Raw genomic sequence first — 20,445 nt, forward strand, 5'->3', positions numbered from 1 at the left:
ATTGGTCAGGAATTCAGAGCAGTTGTCTGCTGGCTCCTCTCTTCCAGTTCAAGAGAGCAGAAGAAAAGTTTCATATGTTGACTTTCTTAACTGTCTCTCTGACCAAATTCTTCTCTGGAATCTTCCCCTTCTCTCCTTGATTGACAGACCTCCAAGCTTCCATTCCTTGCATCTCTTTGCAAATCTCTCTGTTGTGGTAATTAGTTTCTCACAATGGGCTACAAGGTAGAAACATTCGATCACTAGAGAAGAAAGTTAGCTATTAGGAAAATAAGATGATAACAAAATGACAAGTTATACCCACCTTGATAATATCAAATTATTGAACTATGCATAATGGTTACTTCTATTCCATAGTCTATAGTTGGGATTGATCTCTATATCAGAGGCCGGAGTAGAATGAGTTCAACTGTGTGGAGGTTTAAGATGGTCATAGAAGAAAAGTAATCAGGGGGCAGCTGGGTAGCTCAGTGGATTGAGAGCCAGGCCTAGAGACGAGAGGTCCTAGGTTCAAATCTGGCCTCAGGCACTTCCTAGCTGTGTGACCCTGGGCAAGTCACTTGACCCCTGTTGCCTAGCCCTTACCACTCTTCTGCCTTGGAGCCAATACACAGTATTGACTCCAAGATGGAAGGTAAGGGTTTAAATTAAAAAAAAAAAAAAGAAAGAAAAGAAGTAATCAGTCCATTAGGACATCTTTTGATTACGCTTGTTTATTCAAATGTCAATCCATATAATAGCCTCCATTTCACCATGTTATTAACAAAGATATAATGAGAGACTTTATAAAATGTTTTGCTGAAATGAAAATAACAAAAATTATGCTAGTATTAATAACAACTAGCATTTCTATAGCACCTAAGATTTACAAACTGCTATCTATACATTTGATCTCATTTGATCATCATAATAACTGCATTTTATGGAAAGAGGATGCTTGAGTAAAGAGGGTGAATAGCTTTTGACTAGGGTTACACAGCTGGTAAGCCCCTGAGCCAGAACCTGGTATTCGAATAGCTCATCTAACTTCATCTTATCTAAAAAAGGAGTTGTTAGTTTTGCATAATTTATTCTTCCTAAGTGTCTTCCCACCTCTCCCACACTCTTCTGTTAATGGATTATAATATTTTAGGCTCTCTCAAATATCTAAGGGGTAAATTGTGGATATAATGGATAAGAAATGAGATGTAGCTCTGAGAACTATGTTTTCTGTTTTATACTATTGATTTATATATCACATATATAATATAATTTATGTATCATATATATATATATATATATATCCAGGTGGTTATCACTGACACCAGCCATATGCAGCTCATAAACCTATCCCTGATTAGACTCCCAGGGCTTAGGCAGTAAGCTGCTTGTAGAAAGGGATGAACTTTTCTTGCTGAAATTGAAACTGAAGTCCTAGAAGCTACAAATGATAATCTGGAATTAGGGAATGTATAAAGAATTTTATCTTTTAAAAGAAACGGCATGGAAGGGACAGTCTCCTTTTCCCTATAACTTATGGCATGAGGTATGAAATGAGAGTAGCATAAAATTAACCTCCCTTTCAAGTAGGAAAAAAAGCTTTATTTAGAGGAGGAAAATCAAGGACACAGAATGTGAAAATAGAACTAGAGACATAACACCAAAAACAACACAACATCACAAGCAACACATTCTTTCAACAATATATGCAGGCTTACCTTTCCCAAAAGGGAAAACTTGAAAACTTTGCCTCTCATATGAAGATCAAGGTTCTTTTTCTGTTACAGGTAAAGCAAAAGGAATTATTTTCCATGCCCTGAAAAATTCTGATTTTTCACAGTGATCATTTTTCAGTACAGCCCTTGGATTAAGCCTTTGGAATTTCCTTCATTTTGCTGACCAGCAAATCAGAACTATATTGGAAGAAAGGAAAGGATATGTGGTTGTGCAGTAGCCTGCCAAACCTATTCTGATTATTTAATGTCTCCTAAAATATATTTTATTATTGAGATTTAAATTTCATTTTTACATGGAACAGCTATGAGGCTCAGTTGATTGAGAGCCAGGCCCAGAGATGGGAGGTCCTGGGTTCAAATTCGGCCTTAGCCACTTCCTACCGACTCTGGGCAAGTCACTTAACCCACATTGCCATATAGTGAGATTAAATACTATGTTCCCTTTCTTCTCACTTTTTCCAATAGTTTCTTCAAAATTCTTGATGTTTTCTTCCTCCAGATGAATCTTGTTAATTTTCTAGTTTTATTATGAAGCCTTTTGGTAGTTTTTTATTGGTGTGGAACTGAATAAATAAATTTAAATGTTATTGTCATTTTTATTATCTTGGTCTGTCTACTTATATGTGAACAATATTTCTCCATTTTTTAGGTTTGGTCTTTATTTGTATAGAGGGTGTTTTATAGTTGTGATCATATATTTTCTGTTTGTGCCTTGGCATATAGATTACCAACTATTTTATAATGTAAATATTTACTTTTTTTTAACCCTCATCTCCCATCTTAGAATCCATACTGTATATCGATGCCAAGGCAGAAGAGTAGTAAGGGATAGGCAATGGAGGTTAAGAGAGTTGACCAGTTTCACACAACTAGAAAGTGTCTGAGACCATATTTAATTCCAGGACCCTTTCATCTTTGGTCCTGGCTCTCTATCCCCTGAGCCACCTAGTTATCCTCATAGTTACTTTAAATGGAATTTTTCTACATCTTCCTGCTGGATTTTATGGTAATATACAGAAATACTGATGACTTCTGGGCATTTATTTTATATACTGCAACTCTGCTAAGTGTATTAATTGTTTCAGTTGGTTTTTAGTTGGTTTTCTAGAGTTCCCTAAACCATCATTTTATCTGCAAAAAGTGATCATTTTATTTTCTCACTGCTTATAACCCTCAATTTCTTTTTCTTATCTTATTGCTGTAGTTAACATTTTTAGAACTATATTGAGGGGGCAGAACCTGGGTGGTGTGGTGGCTTAGTAATAGCAAAAACTGAAACCACTCTGACAGTCCTTCTAAACCAATCTTTAAAAAGTGACTCAATGATAGGAGTCAAAAACCTACAGTAGGATAGAGTCAGACAGCTTAAAATGTAGACCTAGAGAGTTGATTCTCATTGCATAATGGGGAACTGGAATTAAAATCACACACAGAGAAGTGCTGGCTAACCACCCCCCTACCTACTGCACCAGGTTTTGAGCCTGGGCATAGGCCCACTTTGGAATCCAGGGATTCTGCCTATATAAAAAACAGAGTATTCCACACCCCAAAACCACCCCCCTTCAAGTCCTAGGCCCTGGCACAAGTCTGCAGTGACACCCAGAAGTCCATAGATTTTTGCCCTTTCAAGCCTGCACTTTAGTGAAGCCCTTATTCCTAGGGGGAAATAGTGTGGAGTGCTCAGTCCTCCAAGCCATCGGTAGAGGAGATGGAATATCAGCTTTCAGATCTTCCTGTCCATAGGCAAAAAAAAAAAAGGCTGGGAAAATGAACAAAAAAGCAAAAGAAACACCTAACCCTAGAAAATTTCTATGGTGATAAAGAACAAGGCACAGAGGCAGTAGGGGACAGTGAGATCCTAGGAACCACATGCAAAACTTCAAAGAAAAATGGGAGTTAGTCTTAGGCACTAGACAAACTCAAATACAAATTCAAAAATCAAATAAGACAGGTTGAAGGAAAATGGGAAAAAGAAATGAAAGTGATGCAAAAAGAAAATAACAATTTAAAAAGCAAAATTAGTCAACTAAAAAAAGAGGCACAAAAATCCAACAGGGAAAAGAATTCCATAACAAGTAGATTGGAACAAATGTAAAAAGATGAAAAGATCATGGAAGAAATTCATTCTTTACAGATTAGAATTGGGCAAATAAAAGGTAAAGACTTCACAAGACATCAAGAAACAATACAACAAAATCAAAAGAATGAGGAAATAGAAGAAAATATCAATCATCTTATTGGGGGAAAAAACTGACCTGGAAAATTGATCCAGGAGAGACAATTTAAGACTTACTAGACTATCTTTATGTCATGATTAAAAAACAAAACAAAACCCTATACATCATATTATAAGAAATTATCAAAGGAACTGCCCTGATATTCTTGAACAAAAGGATAAAATAGAAATTGAAAGAATCCATAGGTCATCTCCTACAGTAAATACTCAAATGATAACCCCCAGGAATGTTATAGCCAAGTTCAAGAACTCGCAGGTCAAGGAGAAAATATTGCAAGCAACCTTAAAGAAACATTTCAAATATCAGAATTACACAGGATCTGGCAGCTTCCACATTGAAGGACTGCAAGACTTGGAATATGATATTCCAAAAGGCAAAGGAACTGGATTTATAACCAAGAATAACCTTTCCCATCAACATTGACTATATTATTTCAGGGGAAAGTATGGTCATTTAATAAAATAGGAGATTTCCAGGCATTCCTGAAAAGACCAAGTTTAAAACCAGATTTAAAATTTTTGATGTCTAAATACAAAAGAGAAGCATAAAAAGGTAAATAAAAAAGAGAAAAAGCAAAAGAGGTTCAATAAGGTCAAATTGCTTATATTTCTATATGGAAAGATGATATCTGTAACTCTTAAAAATTAACATTACCATAGTAATTAGAAGAAGTGTACATAGACAGAGGGTGTAGTAATAAGGTGTTTCAGATGTCATAAAAAAATCTAGGGGCAAAAAAGAGGATTGCACTAAGAGAAATGGGAAGAGAGAAGTAAAGTGGGGTAAATTATATCACATAAAGAAGCATGGGGGGCAATGGAGGGGAGGATAAGGGTGGTGAAGGGCAATACTTAACCTTACTCTTGTTGCAATTGACTCATAGAGGGAAGAACATCCAGATTCATTGGGGTATAGAATCCTGTCTTACCCTATAGAGAAGGTAGAAGGGGAATAAGAAGGGAGGTAGTGGAAAGGGGAGAGGAATGGAGGGAATGATTACAAAATACTGGTGTGGAGGGAAAGAGTAAAAGGAGAATGGACAGGATTAAAAGAGGAAAAGAAGATGGAGGGGAATACACAGATGGTAATCATAACTGGAAATATAAATGGGATGAACTCACCCATAACACAGAAGTGGATACAGAATGGATTGAAGACCAAAACCCTATTATATGTTATTTAGAAGAACCACATTTAGGGCAGATAGACATAGGTAAGGGGCTGGGGCAGAATCTATTGGGCTTCAGCTGAAACAAATAAACAAACAAAAAAGCAGTAGTAACCATCATGATTTCAGACAAAGTTAAAGCAAAAATGTATCTGATTAAAAGAGATAAGGGAGGTAATTATATCTTGATAAAATGTAGTATAAACAATGAAGTAATATCATTACCATATATATATACACATATATGCATGTATGTATGTATATATATATATATACATACATATATATATATATATGTATGTATGTATGCACCAAATGGTATACCTTCCAGATTTTTAAAGGAGAAACTAAAGGTGATTTTAAGGAGGAAATAGACAGTAAGACTATACTAATAGGGAACCTCAATCCTGTCCTATCAGAACTAGATAAATCTCACCAAAACATAAATAAGAAAGAAGTAAATGAAGTGAATGAAATTTTAGAAAAGTTAGATTTAATAGATATCTGGAGAAAATTTAATAGGGATAAAAAAAATTTAATAGGGATAAAAAAGCAGCAGCACAGTACATATACAAAAATTGACCATATATTAGGGGAAAAAACTTCACAACCAAATGCAGAAAAGCAGAAATAAAAATGTAACTTTTTCAGATCATAACGCAATAAAAAATATAAGCATCCATGGAAAGGCAAATTAATTTTTAAACTAAACAACCAAATTCTTCAAAATGGGTAGATCAAAGGACAGATCATAGAAACAATTACTGATTTCATTGAAGAGAATGACAATGAGGAGGCATATGGAATACATAAAGGAATACAGCCAAAGCAGTACGGGGGGAAATTTATATCCCTGAATATTTATATCAACAAAATAGAGAAATAGAAGATCAATAATATGGCCATGCAACTAAAAAAACTACCAAAAAAATTTTTTTTAATCCCCAGTTAAAGACTAAATTGGAAATCCTAAAAATCAAAGGAGAAATTAATAAAATTGAAAGTAAAAAAGCTATTAGACCAACAAATAAGAATAGGACATGGTTCTATGAAAAACAAAACAAAAAAATAGAGCATTGGTTAATTTGATTAAAAAAAGAAAGAAGAGATTTACCAGTATCAAAAATGAAAAGGGTGACTTCACCTATAATGAATAGGAAATTAATTAATTAATTCATAAATCATTAGGAGCTATTCTGCCCAATCATAATCTGATAATCTAGGTGAAGTGGATAAATATAAATTGCATGGATTAACAAAAAAGGAAATAGAATGTTTTTATTAAATTTAAAAAGGTTTGTACAAGCAAAACAAATGCAACCAAGATAAGGGAAGCAACAAACCCAGAAAAATTTTATATAACGTTTCTCTGATAAACCTCTCATTTCTCAAATATATAAAGAACTCAGCCAAATTCATAAGCATCCAAGTCATTCCCCAATTGATAAGTGGTCAAAGAAGATGAATAGACAGTTTTCAGAGGAAGAAACCCAAGGTCTCAGTAATCATATGAAAAAAATGTTCTAAATCCCTCTTGATTAGAGAAATACAAATTAAAACAACTCTGAGGTACCACCTTATATCTATCAAATTGGTCAATATGACAGTAAAAGAAAATTATAAATGTTGGAGGGGATATGGCAAAATTGGAACACTAAAGCATCACTGGTGGAATTGTGAACTGATCCAACCATTCTGGGGGACAATTTGGAATTATGCTCAAAGGGTTATAAAAAATGTATACCCTTTGATCCAGTAATACTACTACTAGGTCTATATCCCAAAGAGAAAAAAAAATGGGAAAGAATTTGTTTGTACAAAAATATTTATAGCTGCTCTCTCTTTGTGGTGACAAAGAATTGGAAGCTAAAGGAATATCCCTCAACTGGGTAAGGGCTGAACAAATTGTGGCATATGATGTTGATGGAATACTATTGTGCTATAAGGAATGATGAATAGGATGATTTCAGAAAGAACTAGAAAAAGCTGAACTGATGGAGAGTAAAATAAGCAGAACCAGGAAAACATTGCACATAGTAACCACAATATTGTGGAAAGATCAAATATGATAGACTTTGCAGCTAACAGCAATACAATGATCCAGAAAAATTCTGAGGGACTTATGAAAAAATACTATCCACTTCCAGAGAAAGAACTGTTGAAGTAAGAATACAGATGGAGACATAATGATATGTCACTTATTTGGGAATATATTTTAGAGTTTTGGTTTGATAAGATTATTCACTTAGAATAATATGGAAACAAACAAAACCAACTGGTTGTTGATTTGGAGAGTTAAAAAAGAATTATACTGAGGGGCAGTTAGGTAGCAAAGTAGATACAATGCCAGGTCTGGAGTTGGAAGGATTGAGTTCAAATCTGGCCTCAGATGCTTCCTAGTTGTGTGAAATTGGGCAAGTCACTTAACCCCCATTGACTAGCCCTTACTGCTCTTCTCTCTTGGAGCCAATATATAGTATTGATTCTAAGATGGAAGGTAAAGGGTTAGGGTTTTTTTTTTTAATTAAAAACATTTTAAACCACTAGTAAGGGAGGACACTAGATTATAGAAAGCTTTAAAGGGCAACTCAAGAGTTTATATTTGATCCTGGAGGTAACAGGGAGCTCCTGATGTTTTTTCACTAGGATGATAGGACCAGATCTGTACCTTAGGAAAATCACTTTTGGCAATTGTGTGAAAGATAGATTGGAATTGTAAGGGACCTGAAGTGGGAAAATAAATTAGGAAGCTGTTGCAAAAGACAAAAAAATCACAAAGACTGGAACATGAAATTTTTTAAGTTGGGTTTGACAAATATAAGAATTTTTAAGAGAATTGTTGTGGTTGCCATTTATAAAAATAATTAACATCTTCAGTACAAAAAAGTTAGTAGCTCTTAATAATTTAATATAACATAAATATAGCAAAAGAGAGAAGTGTAAGAAGGAAGTAGAAAATATTTCCTAACTAAATACCTATAATTGCTGATCCGAAGAAATTCAACTCAACTCCAACAAAAGCTCCCTCAGGTTCCAATCTCCATGTGGAAGTCTGATAATCTCTTCAGTATGGGTCTCACCAGTATAAGCCTCTTCCTTCAGTTCCAGTCATCCACCCAGAAATCCTCCAGCACAGAATTGTGTAGAATCCTCCTTACCCAGGAGAGTCTCCTCGTTGAAGAGCCAAGGAATGCCAAAATGTTTTTTTCGGTCTCACCTTTTATAACACTTTTCCCACATCACTTCCTTTTGCTCCCCACTTCATGGGAATCAATCACAGCCTCCCAATTTGCTTAGCACTGCCCAGGGGGCAGTGTCTGTGGGATCTACCTCCCATCCTCTGAGGGTGTCAACTCTTATCAAAAGGATTCACAAGTTCCTGACTGATTCAGTTAAAAGGGTGGGACACTCCAAAGTTCTTGATTAAATTAAGATAAAGAAATTCCCTTTCACAAACATGAGTGATGAATATAAGAGTAGAGTAAGGGATATATACAAGGTATGCAATGGGAAGTAAAAAATGACAAAATTTGGCAATTGATTGGATGTGTGGAGTAAGAGTAATAGGGAAGTGTGGAAGAGGACAGAACTTGGGGGGAATTTTAATGAGTTTGTTTTTTACTGTGACCAAGAGGCAGTTGGTGATATGGGACCGAGCTCAAGATAGAATAGTACAGGATATTTAGATCTGATACTAATAACAAAATGAAATAACAATTATTTCAAAATGTATTGCCCATTGTCTCAAGAGGGGAAATTCCTTAGAAATCTACTGGTTTCCGCTTCTTAAATCTTTGAGTTATTTGAGATCAGAGTTTTAATTTTTAACAGTGAATGACAGGTATTTCTTCTTGATAGAGGGAGGGGGGGTGGACAAGAAGTATAGAAAGCTGTATGCATTAGCAAATGTTCGGGGGGCAGGGAGATTTCCAAAAGTAATTTATTTTTAAATTAAAACCCTTACCTTCCATCTTAGAATCAATACTGTGTATTGGTTCTAAGGCAGAAGAGTGGTAAGGGCTAGGCAATGGGGGGGGGGGTCAAATGACTTGCCCAGGGTCACACAGCTAGGAAGTATCTGTGGCCAGTTTTGAACTCAGGACTTCCCATCTCTAGGCCTGGCTCTCAATCTACTGAGCCACCCAGCTTCCCACTAATAATTTTTTTAAATGGATTATCAATAGAACTTTTTCCCATTAAAAAAATAGGAATGAAAGAAATGCTATATAACTTCCAGGGATCTTTGGGGATTTACTAGTTGATTTTGAAAGCTGTATGCCCAGAGTATCTGGGGCTTAACAGCTCTCATGTATCCTGGTTAGCTTTTATTACTAGTGGTCACAATTGATTAGGCTTGAACATTAACCAAAGTTTTATGGAGCAGATGTTGGAAGAGATTATTTACTGTATATAGTTGCTTTTTAGTGATGAATATCTTTTCCAAAGTCTGAAAAAGACTAAAACCCATTTTCTTAGACTCCTAAGTATATTCTGGTTTACTTGGCATTCATAATAATATTTTTCCTCAAAGTTAATATCACATGTAATTTGCTCTAGGTTTCTAGACTAAACACAAGGTACTGACTAGCATCTATCCCTTCTGAATATTGCATTAACCATTCTTCCTCTTGTCTGGAAAATTCATTGGTGCCTTTTATTTTATAAATAGATTGTTTTGGACAAAAGCAGAAGCACATGTGGAAGAAGGATGTCTGAAAATTACCCTTCTTCAGAAGACTTGGAAGCTCTCCCTGGTAAGAAGACAATGCCATGTGTATAAGTTATTCAGGAAGTTCTAAAGAGTAATGAGACCTTCAATTCTTCTGGTTAGCACTGTCAGGGGAAAATGGCAGGGGGAAAAAGGTTGACATTTTTATAGTTCTCTATGGTTTTCATATATTTTATATCCATTATTTCATTTGAAAAGTCTGACTTGAAGGTTTGGGATGACAGAGACATTGACCTTTGTTTATATTTAATTTCTCTCCACAAATGACTTTCTATATTTTCAGTCTTTTCATTGTTTAATTTTTTTCCTTCTAATGTGTGACAAAAAATCTGAACTGTGAATGCTACATAACAATATTGTACTCTAGATCAAATAATTTGATCATCAAAGATTCACAAATTTTCATTCTCTAATGAACTTCTATAGCAATTTAATGTGAATTGTCCTTGATGACTATACCTTTCAGAGTGACAAAGGTAAGCATTCTAAAAGACTTGCTAGAATTTAATGCAACATTTAAAATAATGCATTGAATATAATCTTGAGTCCTTTGGAGTGGGTAAGACATCAACAATGAAATGGTTATTAGATGTAGATTATGTAATGGTAGATTAGATTAGAATATTAATTATTGACCAATATAAAATAATAGAAAGGAATGAAGCCTATATCAAAAGCTTTCTTTTTAATGTTTTAAGTAAGTGGATAAATGGGCTATTTTTGTGTGTCATACGTATTTTCCTCGTTCCTATTTTTATCCTTTTAATATAGAAATTGGCCATTATATAACAGTTTCCTAGAATTTAGAATTTACCACTAAAATGTATATTATTTTGACTTTTAAGAAAGTATGCTATTTATCTGTCTTTTCCAGGTCCATCATCTTCATCTACATTTAGTTCAGAGAAAAATGAGAGTAAAAAAAGTGTAGAGATCCCTCGCCTTTCTGAAACATCAATAAAAGATAGGATGGCCAAATACCAGGCAGCTGTATCTAAGCATGGCAATTCTGCAAACTATATGGTAAGTATCTTACATAATTTTTTCTTTTAGTTATTTAATAGTTAGCACATATTGATTTCTGGAGCTAGAGAACTTATTAAACCAACAAAAAAGTTTGTTGTACTTTTCAAACCAGTTTTAAGGAAATCACCTCAGAAAAGCAGATACATCATTTTTGCCTTATCTATCATAAAGTTATATTTCATCTTAAGTATATTTTATTTTACACATTTAAGGTACCCCTCCTCCTGGGTCTCTATCTTGGGGTGATTTCTTCCTCAAGCTCTAGTCAACTACTTTGTGTCTACAATTTTCCTTTTGAAATTATATTTAATCCCTATTAAACTATTGTGACACTGACCCGATATCTTCACTGAAAGTTTTCCTGGATGTTCTAATGAGTTATTTAATTTGATATTTTCTTTTTTCTTTTTAAACCCTCATTTTTCACCTTAGAATCAATACTATGTATTGATTACAAGGCTGAAGAGTGGTAAGGGCTAGGCAATGAAGGTTAAGTATCTTGCACAGGGTCCCACAGCTGGGAAGTGTCTGAGGCCAATTTTGAACCCAGGACCTCCCATCTCTAGGTCTGACTCTCAATCTAATGAGCTACCCAGCTGCCCCTTCATTTAATATTTTCTTAGTTTCTTTATGACTAATGGTAAATAGGAACTATTTTAAAGGAAAAGTAGAGTATGTATTCCATGTAATAACATTTTGTATATTCAACGATATTGTTTAAAAATATTTTATTGACATAATTTGTCTTTACATCACCTGAATTTTCCCACTTTCCTTCCCCATATTTTATGTGTTCTGACTGCTCCACCAACCTGTGGTTCCTCATCTCTCTCCTAGTTTTCAGGCATCTCTATTCCCAGAGATACACCAATATTGAAATTAAGCGAATTAATAACTCTACAATGACCTCTTTTAAGTGTTCAAAGAAAGGAAAATCAATCAACATGACAAACTTCATTATTGTCCTATTTTTAAAAATTGACGTGACCCCCCCCCCAATCTTTAGGAATCACCATCCAGATCAATCAGCAGCCATCAATATTAAGGCAATGCCCTCTACTAGCAAAAAGATTTTGACCTGTTAAAGATTCCTTTGAAGGTTGGCATCGGTTAGCAATAAAGTATTTTTAATCAGAGTATGTTTTTTTTATTCATTATACTATCACACAATCAATTGACTATAGTGTAGTATAAACATAACTTATATTCACCGGGAAACCAAAAAATTTATGTTACTCATTTTATTGTGATGTTTTCTTTATTGTGGTAGTCTTAGTCTTAAATGAAACCCACAATATCTTTAAAGTATGCCTATATATCTGCTTTGGAAAACAATTTGGAATTTTGCAAATAAGGTGATTAAAATGTTCATACCCTTTTTGACCAATGTATTGTTTGTGGTATTGCTGACTTTTTTCTCTTCTCTTTCTTTAAAAAAATTATATGGGATTACTCTCTTGGAAGGGGACAGACACTGGAGGAAATCTAAGCTATATAAAAAAAGAAAATTTTATTTTAAAAATTCTTTTTAAGGGATTGCTTTTGGGAAGTGGTAGAGGACAGAACATTTAGAAAATCTAGAGGAAATTTAGACAATCAAATATCTGTGAACATATTAAAAACAAATATCAGTCAACCAAAAAACTTTATTAAGCATGTGCTAAGAACTGGGGATACAAAAAAAAAGATGCAAAAGACAGTTCCTGCCTTTCAGAAGCTCCCAGTCTAACGGGGGAGACAGCATGCAAACAAATACATACAAAGCAAGAAAGGCACTGGAATTAAGAGGGCTGAGGAAAGGCTTCCTGGAGAAGGCAGAAGGACTTAAAAGAAGCCACGGAAGTCAGTAGTCAGAGCAGAGGAGGGAGCATTTCAGGCATGGGGGAGGGACAGAAAAATGCCAAGAGGCCAGGGTAACTGGATTAAAGAGCATGTGACAGGGAGCAAGGTAAAAGAAGGCCAGAAAGCTAGGAGGGAGCCAGGTTTGAAGGGCTTTGAATGCCAAACAGAACATTGTGTACTGGATATGGAGAGTGAAGAATCCAGATGTCTCCTAGATTGGGAGCCTGTGGGTCTGGGAAGATGGTCACCCTCCATAGTAATAAGGAAGACAGATGAGGTGGGGAGGATTTAGGGGGAAAGATAATGAGTTCTGCCTCATTACCTTCTATGTACCAGGCACAGTGTTAGATGCTAGGAATATAAGAACAAAGAATGAAACAATCCCTACACACAATCTAATATTAAAGTCAAGAAGTACATCTAAGAATATATATATATATATCATAAATATAAAATGAATATGAACATAGACAAATTAGTTAAATGCTAATAGTTTGGGAGGGAGGGAGCTAGCAATTGTGGGGATCAGAAAGGCAGAAGAGGCTGCTTGAGCTGTAGCATAAAGGAAGAAAGGATGGAGGAAGGAATGGTGTCACAGAAATTCAGAGTGGAGGGAAAGGCCAGAATAAGAAGACATTAGTTTAGATCTCAAAGGTATCTTTTAATCACAGTATTCCCCCACTTTTTTTTCGTAGCATACCCAATCACTTAAAAGCTTGTGATGAAGCATACTCCAAGTCCATATTTTTATAAATTATATATAACATATAGGGACTGAATTTTACCATAAATTGTATATATTAAAATGGGGATTGAAATTCATGTCATTTTATATCTATATGCACACATATATTTATCTATAATTATGTTCATTGTGAACCTCGAACAAAAAAATGTGAACCTCGGAAAAAAAAAAGAATGAGCTAAAGTTGAACTAATTTTTTTGTCCTAGAGTGAATAGGAAAATTCAGTAGAATTTACTGAGTAAAGGAATAGCATGATCAGATCTGTGCAGGCTTGAGTATCAGTTTGTCAGCTTTGTGGAGGGTAAATTGGAATGAAGAGGAACTTGAGGCAGGAATCCAGTTGGGAAGCTGATGCAATAGTCCAGGAGAGAAGGGGATGAATGTGAGAAGCATTGTAGAGGTAGAATATGGTGAGAGAGAGTGATGAATCTGAGATAACATCAAGGTTTCCTAGAAGGATGGAAGTGTCTTTGCCAGAAGGTCAGCAGAAGGGTTGTTTTGGGGGGAAAGAAAACTGAATGAGTTTTAGGTGGAACAACAACTCTTCACTCATTCATGAATGACCATTCATCCCATGAGACTCATTCCGTCCCATCAAAAATTAAAGGGGCAGCTAGTTGGCTCAGTGAATTGTGAGCCAGGCCTAGAGACAGAAGGTCCTGGGTTCAAATCTGGCCACAGATACTTCCTAGCTGTGTGACCCTGGGCAAGTCACTTAATCCCCATTGCCTAACCCTTACTGCTCTTCTGCCTTAGAACTAATACACAATAGTGATTCTAAGATAAATGTAAGGGTTTAAAAAAAACTAAAGGGAACAACTGGTTCTAATTTACCATCCAGTGCCTCAGAAACTCCCCCCTTCCCCCACAGGTGATATGAGGAAGAACAGAACTGTTACTCATGATCACTGGCAGTGAGTAGATTTTGATTGCACAACTGCCCACACATTAGGTTATAACAGCTCTATGGGGCTGATGTTCAGCGTGGAAGGAAAGAGGCTGAGAGCTTGCAGAGGAATGGGAGGCCAGTAGGACAGGAAGGCAGGAGAGTATTGAGCAATACCAGATGAAGGGAAGAGGGTAAAGTTATTTGGGAGACAAACCCCCATAGCTGTCACCGAAGAGTGAGACTAGGTCTATCTTCCCACCCCCAATTGATTACCTGATGAGGGTAATAATGAAACCTAATGAGGGTATAGGTCTCCTACTTGGGGACCCCATTTTTTTTTATCAAGTTGGACTACATTATGAGAACAGTGGGAATTACACTTTATGGGGCCTGATTTAAATTTCTTATTTAAAACTTCTGGGGGGGAAATTTGTTATACAATATCAGTAAGTATTATCTTAGTAATGAAAATATACACATCACCCCTGTCTCTCTTTCCAGGCCAGGCATTTATGTATATGGTTAGTACATTTATTGATTGTTGGCACTTGGCATCTCCCTTTCCTTGCTCCTCAATGGCTTCTTCTGACAAAATTCACAAGCTTCATATTGCCTCAAGCTCTGCTGCCAAGAGTGTGAATCACGAGACCCTTGTGTGTATGTGTCTGTTCTAGTGAGCTGAGCATCCTATTCAGTCCATTTTACAAATTCTTTTAATTGTGAGGTATTGCCACAAAGCTGCTTTTGTAATTTCACTAATCTGTGGGTTTACTTGTGAGAGTCAGGGGGCTGTGTGACTTGAAGCTGCTTGAAGGGGTTTTTTTGTTTTTTTTTTAACATCATAAGTTTCTTTAGAGGGTATAATACTTAAGTTATTTTTCTTTTACAGAATGAGCTAAGAAACACCAGTAATGAAATCAAAACCCTTAAACTGGACCAAAAAGAGAATGTTCCTCCAAGTCCTGAAGATTGTGTCTCCCATCAAGAGGGAGAGAAGGTAAGTGGAATGGTCTGATGTTGATTTGCCAAGGAAGTATGGGTTCTAGATTAGGCACTTAAAATTAGAAATCACTTCAAAATTGTTGCTGTAGAGTGTCTGGGAATTTTTTTACAGCTGTCTTTATAAATTATCCTTTTTTCAAGTTATATAACTTCATTTGGTGATATCTACAGTTTGGTGATAAATTATTCACATTCATTGAAAACTCATTTAACTAGATGAATGTTCAAAAAAGTCTGCTCATTACTTTAAAAGATCTTAAGTCTTGATAGGAAATTGATAACTTCATAATGTTTTTAAATTGTTCATCTCTTAAATGTTCTGAGTGCCTACTGTTTCCAAGGTACTTAGGTCTGGATCAGTGACTGTTCCAGTGTTAGTTTAGCTTAACACATCATTTTCTCTACTGTACAATATTTGTTTCTATTGTTTTGGTCTTCTAAACTGTCAGCATAACAAATTTGGAATGGGACAAGGAAAGGGCTTTTTATAGTCATTGTTGAGTCTCATGAGAAAATCATCATTTAAATTATTAAACTCTCTTGACACTGTTCTTTCCTAACCTGACTAGAATGTGGCTTTCTGAAAATGAGTCTGAGTGTTCAAATTAGAGAGAAAAGGGCATTAGAGATCATCCAGTCTGATCTCCCTCATTTTATAGATGAAACTGAAACCCAGAGAGGGCTAGAAATAACCCAGCATGTACCTCAGTGGATTGAGACCCAGACCTAGAGATGGGAGTTCCTAGGTTCAAATCTGACCTCAGACACTTCCCAGCTGTGTGACCCTGGGCAATTGCCTAGCCCTTACCACTCAGAGAGAGAGAGAGAGAGAGAGAAAATATGAATCACAATTAACCCTGTGACCAATTTTCCACTTTCATTTGGTTTTACATTTGTTAAATACTAGAATTCTGAGCTGAACAATACAATCAGAAAATTTTAATTATAATTTCTTTAATGGAATATTAGTAGAGTTGATTCATGAGGTAAAGAAGCAGATGAAGAATACAGGATGAAGAGAAAACAAATTGTGGCTCATCACATAATTCTGTAAACAGTCAGCAGCCTCAAAATTTCTGTCATTCTTCCTTTTTTTGGCTGTCTGCCCCTAAATACCATTTATTACCATATAAGCTATGTTTGAACTCTAATTTGTTACAGACAGATGCTGATATTGGAATGAAGAATGAAACAGCATTTCATTTTTTACTTCTTCCTTTCTCCTGAGTACCCCTCCATCTTGCTCTAATAAAATAATTAAACATAATCTGCTAGCTTGACTTTTCCTGAAAGGAAGTCGTAGATTTGGGCAGATATGATGATATTAGGGATTGCTACTAAGATTTTGTGGTAAGATAAGGATCAAAGTAAAGGAGAAAAGAGAACTTTACTGATTAGCAAAAGCCAGAGTTGCCCAGGACTGTCTGTATTCCCTTATTGGGGAGTGAAGAATTGTTATGAAATCCTGCTGCAGTCAGCGAAGATGTGTCATCTAAGTGAAGATTCCACCTCAGTTACATAGATTGGCAGGTCACTCACTCTCTCCCCAGTGCCCTGGAGGCTGAGTACCCCCACTCCAGCTTCAAAGTTGTCTTTGAGCTAGCAATGCTAAAAGCTAGAAGTTATGAGCCCAACCTGATGTATTTACCTGTTGATAGCCAGATGGCATTTAAAGACTTAGCATGGTAGAAGATTCATAGCAAAAGCATTCCCTATCTCCCCTAATAGATTCAGGAAGCATTCTTCTAAAAACACATAAAGCATCAATGGGGAAGAGTGATCAAATACAGAAATTGTGAGTATTCCCACCTAGGACATGGGGAACACACATGGAAGGGTGACTGAGCCCCTGAGTTGCTTCAGGGCCATTCAGGTCCTCTCACTGAATGATTTCTCTCTGCTGCTCTTTGCTGAATGAGACATATTAGACTGAGCAAATTTTTCAACAGGGCACGCAGCATGCTCTCTTGCTCTGTCACTTAGCTGTAGTCTTCATCATCTCTGGCTTCTAACTTTTGTGAATTTCTTGATTAGAATATGTCTGTGTTCTTTCAGAAAAAATTGCAACTTTTAGAACCAATAGGAATTCTTCCCAATCTTGGCTCTGAAGACTACCATCTTGGTCCTTATCAAGCTCTTCCCCTCCTCTTCCCCTCCTTTCTCTTCTTTTCCTTCTTCCTCCCCCTTTCTTTGTTTCCCTCTACCTCTCTCTCTATAGCAAGTTAGAGTTCAGAGGTTTAGGAAACAATGTTCTTGGATTCCTCTCAAGCTACATTCAAGCATATGTTTCCTACAGCCATTTGCTTCCACTAGAAGGTGGGGAAAAGGGAGGAAGGAAAGAGAAATGCCTTCAATTTGCTCTATTCCTCAAGAAAACCATCCAGAGGAATTCAGAAATGACTCCTCAAAACTCACTATCTAAAGAATGCATTTATGTTACATTTTTAAAAGTTCTCTAACCCATGGCTTATCCTTAGTCACAAGAAGTCTCTTATGTCCCATCATTTGAATTCATCCAGTGGCTAGTGCCTTTGTCAGGTTGGTTAGGAAATTTCTTTACATTATATTACTGGGTTGTTTAGGAAAACTCTGCTTTGATTCATCATCTTCATAATACTCTCTTCCCAATCAGATATGTGCTGTTCCCACCAAATCAGCTGGGTTGATAAGGGCAGACTTGGGCATAATCTTTTTGAGTGGCTACCCCAGTGTCTTTCATTTAAGAGTCTCCATGAAGTTTATGTGACATAGTTCTTAGATAATAAGAAATAAAAAGTCTTTTGTTAGGCTCTAAATTGATCATAGATGGTGTCCCTAGAGCTTAGGGTCCTAGAGGCTCCTCACTTCCAAATATATTTTTCTGCAAATTTAACATTTTACAAAATTTCCATAATTACCTTTCTTGATATATGTAAAGGCCTACCCCAATCCAAAGAGAATTAGGAAAGAAAAAATAAGATAACTGGAAAAAGGAAAAGCAAGGGAGAGATAAAAACCCAGCCTCAAAGGGAAAATTTGGACCTTATTGAGCTCACAGAGCACATGGTAAGCTTTCCCAACATGGACAGGAGACCAGAAACTGCCCTTTCGCTGTAGGGTGAGAAATCAAACTGTCCTGTGTGAAAATTTCTCTTACATAGTTCTTTCTCTTTTTTCCCCCTATACTTTAATTTAACATTCATTAAAAAAAATTTCGAATTCCAAATTCTCTCCCTTTGCCCCCACCCATTGAGTGGGCAAAAAATATGATGTAAATTATCAATCTGTAGTCACACAAAACATTTCCATATTAGCCATGTTTAACGGTAGGGGTTCTTGACCTATTTGTATTATAGACTTCTTCATCTGACGTCTGTGTACCACTTTGGAATAATGTTTTTTAAAATTCATATAATATATAATATTACAAAGGAAACAAATTATATTGAAATACTTGTCAAAAATATTTTTAAAAGAAGTTCATTAGACCCCTAGATATGAACCCCTGCTCTAATTGGTCCCTCCAGCAGATAGGCAACTCTTGAAATTTCTCTAATTGATCCCTGCAACACATACTAGATTCCAATTGGAGGTATGAACTCACATCACTACTTTAAGCAAACTAGCTTTAAAAGAAACCAAACTCAGAAAAGTTTCAAAGATAGGAAGGATTGCCAGAAAGGAATTTAGTGGTCAGTAACCCTCACAAAGCATTTGTGCAAAGACTGGAAATACAAATAAAAGCAGTCCATTCTAACATAAAGAGTAGATGGAAGGCAGTAATCTAATAGGGAGGACACAAGGGCAATGGGAAAAACCTCCTAGAGGCAGTGGAATTTGAAATGAATCTTAAAGCAAGCCAGAGAAGCCAGTACTAGATGGAGACCAGGAGAGAGATCATCTAGGGCATGGATGACAGCTAAGGAAAAGACATAGAGGAAGGAAGTGTAGATGACTCTAAGAATGAAACTGAGTTTAGATCTAAACAATTGGAAAAACATCGATTGCTCATGGATAGGATGAGCTGACATAATAAAAATGACAATCCTACCCAAATTAATTTACTTATTTAGTGCCATACCCATTGAACTACCAAAAAACATTTTTAATGAATTAGAAAAACCCATAACAAAGTTCATTTAGAGGAACAAAAGATCAAGGATATCCAGGGAAATAATGAAAAAAAATGTGAAGAAAGGAGACCTTGCAGTCCCAGATCTCAAATTATGCTATAAAGCAGTGGTCATCAAAACAATTTGGTACTGGCTAAGAGGCAGAAAGGAGGATCAGTGGAATAGATTTGGGGTAAGTGACCTCATCAAGACAGTCTATGATAAGCCCAAAGATCCCAGCTTTGGGGACCAAAACACACTATTTGATAAAAACTGCTGGGAAAATTGGAAGTATGGGAGAGATTAGGTTTGGATCAACATCTGACACCCTACACCAAGATGAACTCAGAATGGGTGAATGACTTGAACATAAAGAAGGAAACTATAAGCAAATTAGATGAACACAGAAGAGTATACATGTCAGATCTTTGGGTAGGGAAAGACTTTAAAACCAAGCAAGATATCCACAAGCAGAGGATAAACTGTGGGAGTAAAAACACCGATGAAAAGCAACTGCTTAACTACAGGGGTGGAGGAGATATGACTGAGGAGAAACTCTAAATGAACACTCTAATGCAAATACCAACAACATGGAAATGGGTTTGAATCAAGAACACATGTGATACCCAGTGGAATAGCATGTTGGCTATGGGAGAGGTGGTGGGAGGGGAGGAGGGAAGAAAATAAAATGATCTTTGTTTCCAATGAATAATGTTTGGAAATGACCAAATAAAATAATGTTTAAAAAAAGAAAAAGAAAATATAATTGTAGAAAAATAAACAAATATAGGAGAAAAAAAAAAGCAAGAGCTAGAAAAAAATCACAAAATGTAAAATCAATAATTTTGATTACACCAAATAAAAAGTTTTTGTACAAACAAAACCAATGCAACCAAAATTAAAAGGGAAGCAACAAGTTGGGAAACAATCTTCATAACAAAAACCTCTGACAAAGGTCTAATTACTCAAATTTATAAAGAACTAAACCAATTGTACAAAA

At 35.8% G+C, this 20,445-nt stretch overlaps 1 protein-coding gene across 4 annotated transcripts in view; it reads left to right on the forward strand.

Annotated features, from left to right (window-relative positions):
* The window catches only part of LIMA1 (LIM domain and actin binding 1), a 104,514-nt gene that overhangs the window by 67,490 nt on the left and 16,579 nt on the right, over window positions 1-20,445 (forward strand). For all 4 annotated transcript variants that reach the window (XM_056798262.1, XM_056798263.1, XM_056798260.1 and 1 more), the window contains 3 exons: window positions 9,790-9,874; window positions 10,724-10,872; window positions 15,242-15,349. In XM_056798262.1, the coding sequence (XP_056654240.1) occupies window positions 9,790-9,874; window positions 10,724-10,872; window positions 15,242-15,349 (342 nt within the window). The remainder of the gene's footprint in view (window positions 1-9,789; window positions 9,875-10,723; window positions 10,873-15,241; window positions 15,350-20,445) is intronic.

This window comes from Monodelphis domestica, chromosome 5, assembly GCF_027887165.1.
Source record: "Monodelphis domestica isolate mMonDom1 chromosome 5, mMonDom1.pri, whole genome shotgun sequence".
Taxonomy (NCBI): Eukaryota; Metazoa; Chordata; class Mammalia; order Didelphimorphia; family Didelphidae; genus Monodelphis; species Monodelphis domestica.